This window comes from Zingiber officinale, chromosome 3A (genome assembly GCF_018446385.1).
Source record: "Zingiber officinale cultivar Zhangliang chromosome 3A, Zo_v1.1, whole genome shotgun sequence".
Taxonomy (NCBI): Eukaryota; Viridiplantae; Streptophyta; class Magnoliopsida; order Zingiberales; family Zingiberaceae; genus Zingiber; species Zingiber officinale.
In genome coordinates, this window is record NC_055990.1 from 107,387,284 (window position 1) to 107,396,215 (window position 8,932).

At 39.9% G+C, this 8,932-nt stretch overlaps 2 protein-coding genes across 2 annotated transcripts; one reads left to right on the forward strand and one right to left on the reverse strand.

Annotated features, from left to right (window-relative positions):
• The first annotated feature begins 840 nt into the window (after positions 1 to 840).
• On the forward strand, positions 841 to 3,849 carry LOC122052249 (probable pectate lyase 1). Its single transcript, XM_042613688.1, has 6 exons — positions 841 to 988; positions 1,166 to 1,231; positions 2,332 to 2,977; positions 3,051 to 3,154; positions 3,228 to 3,366; positions 3,437 to 3,849. The coding sequence occupies exons 1-6, from the start codon at positions 921 to 923 to the stop codon at positions 3,656 to 3,658; spliced, it is 1,245 nt and encodes a 414-aa protein (XP_042469622.1). The 5' UTR covers positions 841 to 920; the 3' UTR covers positions 3,659 to 3,849.
• Positions 3,850 to 3,990: 141 nt separating this feature from the next.
• Positions 3,991 to 7,100, reverse strand: LOC122052250 (60S ribosomal protein L37-3-like). Its single transcript, XM_042613689.1, has 4 exons — positions 7,004 to 7,100; positions 6,753 to 6,888; positions 6,451 to 6,552; positions 3,991 to 4,155 (listed from the first exon to the last, which is right to left on the reverse strand). Exons 1-4 carry the CDS (start codon positions 7,004 to 7,006, stop codon positions 4,109 to 4,111), a joined length of 288 nt encoding a protein of 95 aa, XP_042469623.1. The 5' UTR covers positions 7,007 to 7,100; the 3' UTR covers positions 3,991 to 4,108.
• Positions 7,101 to 8,932: the final 1,832 nt, after the last annotated feature.

Genomic DNA, 8,932 nt, shown 5'->3' on the forward strand with positions numbered 1-8,932 from the left:
AGAGTAAGGTGTCTCAGATCTGGAGTTCCGGTCTATGAGAATTCGACTGGGAATCATGTTGATGATGTCGTCACACGATCCTACCTACTCTTTCTATACCTGTTGACTGTCCCATCCCCTTGACTTCTAACTACCACGCCCCCTAGACTTCTGACTGCCCAACCTTATCGGGCCCCACCATGATACACCGTATCAGAGACATTTTACTCTTTTTTTTCCCAATATTATTTTTTTATAATTTTCAAATGAAGAAAAAAAAAAGAATAATCTTTTTATTGTTAGTTGTCATAGAGTCTTAGATAATGACTTTGAGTTTTATCACTTTCAACCAATTCAATTTTAATTCCAATATAAATATTTAATAAATAAAGATTTAATTCTAATATGGAAAATTTTGTCAGTTCTGATCATATGCTCAACGATATTTGGATTTAACAATTTTTTTATTTAAATAATATTTATTTGAAAGTGAAATTAGTATTTTTAATTTTTCTTTAAAAAAAAACAAAGAGTCAAATAGATACGAGGTACTATTTAATAAAAGTGAAAACGTGGAAGTCGTTAGCCTCCTGAATTTTTACCAAAAAAGCTAAGTCGCTCATCCAACCGCAAGCGCTACCACCGCAACCGACTCTCGCCGTACGCCATCCCCCAGCCCGGCCCACCGCATCCACTCCCCATCAGCTCGTTCCTTCTAGCCGTTGACGTCGGTTCCGACGTCCGTGACTACCCACGTCGCCGTCGCTGCTCCCTGCTCCTCCCCGCTCCACGTCACCCGATTTAACGGCCGTTTGAGTTTCACAACTAACCAACGTTCTATAAAATGGCGGTTCGTTCGTTGCTGCTTCGCCGTCTCAATCATTCCTCTCTCTCTCCGGCCGGCGATCGAGGAAGACGCAGAGGGAAGCGGCATTGCAGCAATGGCGATTTCGAGGTCGTCCGCCTTCGCGCTCCTCGCCTTCTTGCTGGTTTTACCAACGGAACACGGGTAAGTTAAATCGAATCCAATCCTCTTCTCCATTTTAAACTCATGGTTTACAGAGCACGCATTGCCGCATGAACACGGGTCAGTTTTCGCCGTCAGATCTGGCGGTCGGAATCCGATCTGACCAAATCATCCTCCCATGTTTTCACCATCTCTTTTTGCTTCTCTATGCTAAACCAGATTGGAAGATGGCGTCGCCGTCGGTGCCGTGGATGACCCAGAATTGATATCATCGCAGGTGGCCATGTAAGCTCATCTTTCCACACAGCATTTTTCTCAATTAATTGGTACATTTTAGTTGAAGCTTGTCGATCTTAATTATGTTTGGAACAATCGACTCACGAGAATGTGACATTTGATTTATGTTATGGGACAATGATGTACGTCTAAGGACGAGTAGGCCGTGACAGCTCCGCTACCTCCCCTGATACAGACTGTAAGGAACTAATAAGTAGTATTAATTAAGCGGGCAGAACTAATCAGAACAGGGGACTCTATCACATTTGCTTTGTTGGTGTTGAATTTAATTATGTTTTAGAAAGAGTAATTTTAGCTGTTTAGATTAATTTTTCTCACCCCTTATCATGTTTGAGTCTAGACAGAGATTAATCCCAGGTCGGTCGGTCGGCCGGCCATCCACATCGGTGGATAACAACTTGGCCGAGCTCGAGCCACGCGAACCTCAAACGTCCATGTTACTGCATGTATGCCAATCTGGCTAGAGACAGTACCGTTGCAGTAGAGTCAAACCATTTAGTTAGTCCCCCACACCTTCATGCAGAAACGACTTCACCTTTTTTTGTTGCTACTCTGGTTAGAATAACGAGATGACAAAGGATCGAACAAACTCAGTTATAACGTATGAGCCAAAATTACAGAGCCCTCAGAATCCCACACAATCTCGTCGACCATTAATCTGTGGAGGATATAGAAGTTCATTTGCCATAGCTGCTAACGAATTAAGCAGGTTAAAATAGAGTAAATTGGATAGAACATGGCGCCTTACCAATTTTTTTTTTTAATAATTCAAATATCATATCCTACTCTATATATATATATATATATATATATCATCTCAAATGGCTCGTGTCACTGATCCCACGGTAAAATAAATATAACCGTCATAAACAATTATTTTCATCCAAGTCTCATGGGGGCATCCAAGTGCCCAGTGAATTTATTGTCATTCTTTTCTCTTGATCATTAAGATATGCAGGTACATGAATTCAACAAAGCAACTGTTGGTTGAATTTCTTTCGTTTTTTTCCTTTAAAATAAAGTAGTTGTTTTTTTTGGTAATATAATTCATGAATATTTATAGCGTAAATTTATGTGTGATGATGAAGGCAAATAAAGAACAGCACGGCACGGCTGTCGGAGGATGACTCGTCGACGTGCGGCACCGGGAACCCCGTCGACGACTGCTGGCGGTGCGACCCGAAGTGGCACAGGCACCGCAAGAACCTGGCGGAGTGCGGGATCGGGTTCGGCCGCAACGCAATCGGCGGACGCAAGGGTCGCTTATACCACGTGACGGACCCCAGCGACGACGACCCGGTGAACCCCCGGCCGGGCACCCTCCGCTACGGAGTCATCCAGGATGAGCCGCTGTGGATCGTCTTCCAGGGCGACATGGTCATAACGCTCTCGCAGGAGCTCATCGTGAACAGCTTCAAGACCATCGACGGCCGCGGCGCCGACGTCCACATCGCCAACGGCGCCTGCATCACCATCCAGTTCGTCACCAACATCATCATCCACGGCCTCCACATCCACGACTGCAAGCCCACCGGCAACGCCATGGTCCGCAGTTCCCCCTCCCACTACGGCTGGCGCACCATTGCCGACGGCGACGGCATCTCAATCTTCGGCTCCAGCCACATCTGGGTCGACCATAACTCCCTCTCCAACTGCACCGACGGCCTCATCGATGCCATCATAGGCTCCACCTCAATCACCATCTCCAACAATTACTTCACCAACCACAACGAGGTTAATCTTTTATACGCCTAACTCAATTACTAGCTCTCACTCATCTACTTCTCCTAACAGTGAACTTTTGCAGGTGATGCTTTTGGGCCACAGCGATTCGTATAAAAAAGACAAGGTAATGCAGGTGACCATCGCATTCAACCACTTCGGTGAAGGGCTAATTCAAAGAATGCCGAGGTAAAAAAGTTAACCGTAGATGTCAAAGACTTCTCTCGTCGTAGTTTCTCAAAACATACGCAACGACGTACAGGTGCAGGCATGGTTACTTCCATGTGGTGAACAACGACTACACTCACTGGGAGATGTACGCCATTGGGGGAAGTGCGAACCCTACTATAAACAGTCAAGGCAACAGATATCTCGCACCTAAAAATCCCTTCGCTAAAGAGGTGAGCTGAATGAAATAATTCATCGCGATCCCAAAATGCCTACAAATTTGCATTGAAATTTGCTGTGTAGGTGACCAAGAGGGTGGGAACTCCGAAGGAAGAGTGGAAGGAGTGGAATTGGAGATCAGAAGGGGACCTCCTAGAGAACGGGGCCTACTTCACCCCGTCAGGAGCTGCTTCCACTTCGAGCTACTCCAAGGCCTCGAGCCTCGGGGCCAAGTCTTCCTCCATAATCGATTCCCTCACCGCAGGGGCAGGTGCCCTCAAGTGCCGTAAAGGATACGCCTGCTAGCGCTGCTCTGCTCCCAACCGGAACAAACTGCTTCAAGGTTATGGTTTTTATCGTCTTTAGTCTTCCATACTTGTATTCAAATACAAGAAAAAGACATGAAGCAAAAACAAAACACAAAATTTGTGGACATGCTGAATGTTATGGAGAACCGATGCTATTTATTCTGAAGAATTATTTACATCCATGATGGTTGCCACCATTAGATGTTGATAATTTGACTGTAAATACTAGACATAATTTTAAACTACAAGGCAATTTCATCTTTAATTGAGAACAGGAAACAGAAACATGAGTTAAAGAAAAAAAATCAAAACTAAAAGGAGATGCATCAATTTAAAAATACAAGGACAATGTCTTCTTTCAATCAAAGCGAGCCAAATGTGACAACTAAACTCGAGTCTTAAACAATAAAGTTCTGGGAAGATTAACAAGTAACAACTAAACTCATTTTTAAACTGCAGCAGCCGCTGCCTTCTTCCTAGGAGCTGCTTCTGTCCCTGAAAATAGAGGATGGAAAATCAAGTAGAGGGCCCGCGGCAACAGTATAACCATAATCCAACTAGAATCTAAAAGCCATAAATTATCAAACTCAAAGAAAAGGCAAATATTCGTAAAAGTGCCCCTATGTTTCTTTCACTGGCAGCGACTGTCCCATTCTTTCTAATTACCAAAAAGAAACCATAGACATAAAGAATAACTAAATACCGCTCTCCTTCAGCTACCTCCTCCCTATTTTTTACAGACACTGCCAGCTCCCGGCACCGACCAACCACCACCCACCCTCCGGGCCCTTAACGGACTTGGGTCTGTTGTTACACTCATTCTAGCATTCCCCGCCTGCCTCTTTTGTTTTTCTGCAGGGATCTCATTCCAGTTGACATCAACCAAATTGAATATATCCATAGAAACAGTAGGGAAAATTGCCTCATTCACCATGGCTTCAATGGCAACAAAACATGGCCTGGTTGCGATGCTTCATGCCACCTCCAGCACAACCAACATTACCTGGTAGGTAGACTTTATCTGTAACCCCACCATTGATGCAAATGTCACCATCAGAGGCATCTTTGAAGGCTAGCACATGGAGGGGCTCCAATATGAGGCCTATGTGTCAATGGTGGTGCATCACCTAGCTGCCATTTGCATGGAAACACAAGCTTACTGACTGCTTCTCCGATTCAATTTGGTTCACCACCTGCAGGCGATGGGGGTGGGGGAAGCTAAAAATGTTCGTGGTGTTATGTTGTCCCCATACATCAGACAAAAGAAAATGGAGATGTGTCACTATGTGATCTCATGAAGGATAGCATCCAGTGCTTCCATTTGAGTGCACCACCAGCCACTCTGCAACCCCATCCCCTTCAGCTTCACCCAAGCAAATGAGGAATCTCAGAGTGGGTGTCAGAAATGGACCAAAGGCTGATGCAAGTGGTGCAACAGGCAAGTGATGGTTCCCGGTGTAGAGAAGGGTAGGCGTACAAAGGAATAAAAGAATCATCCCTTTGGGAATTTTGCTAAGGAGAAATGAAGAATAGTGATTACAAGCAATTAGTTTCAAAAAATCTGGTGCAGGCTTTAGTTGACATAGAAATCCATCCAAGATTACACCAAAAGAAAGAATCAGCAACAAATGACTTGCCAATGATTTCTAAACTTCAGCGGTTCAATTATTTTTGGGCAATAATCAAAGGGGTGCCCCTATCATCAAAGGGGCATCCCTTTTTTTTTTTTAATCAAAAGGATACCTCACCCCCACCTGTCAATTCGGTGAGTTCGGATCGGATTGCAACAAGGATTTTACAAAACAAAAAAAATCTCAACCCAAATTTGAACACGCCCCAAAAATCCTATACCCGAGCCCAATAATTGGGGGGAGATCTCCTGGTCCATATTTTTGTGGACCAGGGGATGGACCACATGGAATTGCGGCCGGATCGTGACGGCGATCCGGCCACAATTGATTGTGATCTCTCCCTAGGTTCACCCGAACCTAAAAACCCCCATCCCAATCCCAATATTTTTCGGGTCGGCTCAAGTCCGGTTGATGGGCCAAGTTCTTTTTTGACACCCCTATCCCACAAGCCTCCTTATAAAATAAGGGGTACACTATTCGACATTATTATGTCCTGCCACCCAGTCCTATCAGCCAGATGTATTAACATGTCAAGTCTATAATGTAGCAGTTACGAAACTGCTACAATGCATACTTAACATACTAAAAAATATTCACGTTGTAGCAACTACGGTTTTGTAACTGCTACAAAGCGGATTTGACATGTTCATTTAACATTCACGTTGTAGCATCTACGAAATTGAAGTTTCTACAACCCAGGCTTATTCACTTAACATTCATATTATAGTAGCTATGAAACTGTAACTACTACAACATTGCAGTGGCTTTGTAGTTGCTACAACATAGACTTGTTTGATTTGTACAACTGGCTGATGAGACTGAATGGCAGGAGATAATAATGTTGAATAGTGTTCGGGAGGATATCCCTATCATTTTAAAGGGAGGCTAGTGGGGTGAGACACCCTTTTGATTAAAAATAAAAAAGGGGTGCCCCTTTGATGATTCTGAAAAAATAGGGCATCCTTTTGATTTTTGCCCAGTATGTTTTATCCACAGGTGATTAGATTACCAGCTCTGATTGCATAAACAAGATACTAAAACAAAGCAAATCATATAACATCTACAACTTTTCTAGCAAGTGTCAAGCAAGGAACCAGTTGAAGGCTTAAATCCATTAATGGTTATAATTAATATCTGAGTGGATTAGGATTAGGCATACCTTCTCTGAAATTGTTCTTGAACCTTCTTGGTACATGACGAAGATACCTCATTCTTCCTGTACCTGTCGTCTTTCTTCTTATTGCCTTCACACTCCAGTTATCTGTTTCAAGAAGATATCTCTCATTACAGCAAGACAGAGCAACATACCATAGAAGAAAACACATAAAGAAGCAATTTTTTAGCTACATCTGAGGAAAAGTAGCAATTCAAGCCCAAAATGTAAGCAAAAGTTCCATGGGTTTACATACAAAGCAAATTCTAATGAAAGTGAACGAAAACAAACGGAATGTGATTTCTTACACTTCCGAATCCGCGCAGCGGGGTAGCCGCAGGAGCCGCACCGGCTCTTCTGGAGGTGGAAGCTCCTGCGCCCGCATCTCACGCACAGAGTGTGGGTCTTGTTCCTCCTCTTTCCGAAACTTCCCGTTCCCTTGCCCTGCAACAAAGAGAAAGCATCACAAATTGTGTTAGGGATCGAAGACGATGACTCAAAGGAATTCATACGCAGCCAAAATGGATCAACAGCAGATTAGCTCGAGAAAGCTACTCACCATGGCCCTTCTCGCAGCTTAGCGGCGGTGGAATGGAAAGAAGGAAGGTTAAAGAGAAAGAAAAACCCTAATAAGCGGTCTCGAATTATATACCTTCGAGACCAAGGGCCAGCCCTCGATCGCACGGACAAGATTGATTATTATACGGATTCTGAATCCTAACCGTTCGATGTCTTTTTGAGACAAGAGTCTAATGGGAAATTCATGTTAAGAAATTTCTTTTTGAAAAAAGAATATTTTAAGTTATGTATGAAATATTATTTTATTTTATTAAAAAAATGAATATTCTTTCAATGATATGAATAAAAAGATACTCTTCTAATCTTCTGCTAACTCTCTATATATATTTTTTTTAAAAAAATAGACATCTCAATTCTGAGTTCAATTAATGTTGAAGGTAGACAGCAGAAAATTCAAATACTCGTTAGAAATCATTCTCATATGAAATATGAATCCATAGTGTCTTGATATATGACATTGCTAAGCTACATACCATCAGATAAATTCAAGAAATATAGTCAAATCCTTATATGGTATTCCAATGTCATTAGTGTTTTGGACATTTGAAAATATCCCAAGTAAAATTCAAATACTCATTACATAAAAATCATTCTCATATAAAATATGAGTCCACAGTGTCTTGATAGGTGCAATTGCTAAGCTACATAATAACTCCAAAATACAAACTAGCTCCGGATATTATTTTAAAAATAAATCTAAAATTACAAGCTAATATAAAGTTCATATAGTACACATAGAGAGTAGCTCACAGATTAAATTTTTTTATTAAATAATAATTTTAAAAATATTTAATAAAAAAATGTTAAAAAAAAAACGACATCATAAATTATTTAAATTAGGTACTCCTTTAAAAAAACATAAAAGGACACCTTATTAAATATCTCTTATCCAACATTATATGATAACTACTGCATAATTGTTACAATATTATTTCTTATTTTTCAACACTATTGTAACAATTATTACTAATTACTATAATATGTAAAAATTACTCTGTAACTATTATAACATATAAAAATTATTGAGTAGTTATTATAATAATTTTAAAATATTTTTTATTAATTTAAAATTATTTTGATAAAATTTAAATAATTTTGACAAAGTTGATAAAAAATATTTTAATATAATAGTATTCATAATTTAAAATTGAAAAATAATATGTAGAGAGAAAAAATCTCAAAGAAAAGCTCAAGGATAGACACATAAAGTAATGAAGCCCACAAAAGTGAAATGATGGATCATGAATTTATGTGTCTATCCTTAAACTTTTCCTTATGATTTTTTCTCTCCGCATATCATTACTCTTTAAAATTTATAGTTAAAATTTTAAAATTTAGAATTTCTCTATAACTATATATCCATAGCTTTCACAACGTTAAAAAAACAACTATTTTACTTTAATCAAAATTACTATATAAAAAATAATATTATAAACTTCATTAAAATTGTTTTAAATTAGTCAAAATCACTTATAACTAAATTTTAAATCTTAAACCCTAAAATCCTACTACCTTAAATTTTAAATCATAAATTTTAAATACTTATATCAAAATAATTTTATCAACCTAGTCAAAATTATTTAAATTTCATCCAATTCATTTTAAATTTGTTAAAATCATTCAAAACATTTGTAGCAGCTAATTAGTAGCATGTACAATGTGTAGAATCTACTAAATAAATGTTGCCCCCAGGATGTAGTGCAGACAGTGGGCGCATGATATCTCTGGCGTAATGGTCAAAGGTCTATTCTCAAGAACTGACGATTTGAGATTTATCCCACCATGCGTCTATATCCTATGTACTTGTATTTATCTCTCTCCATATCCGCGAGGGCGGCACTAGAGGGCTAGGTCGTTGACGTAGAGGATTTTTTTTAAAACTAAATAAATGCTACAATACTACACTAAT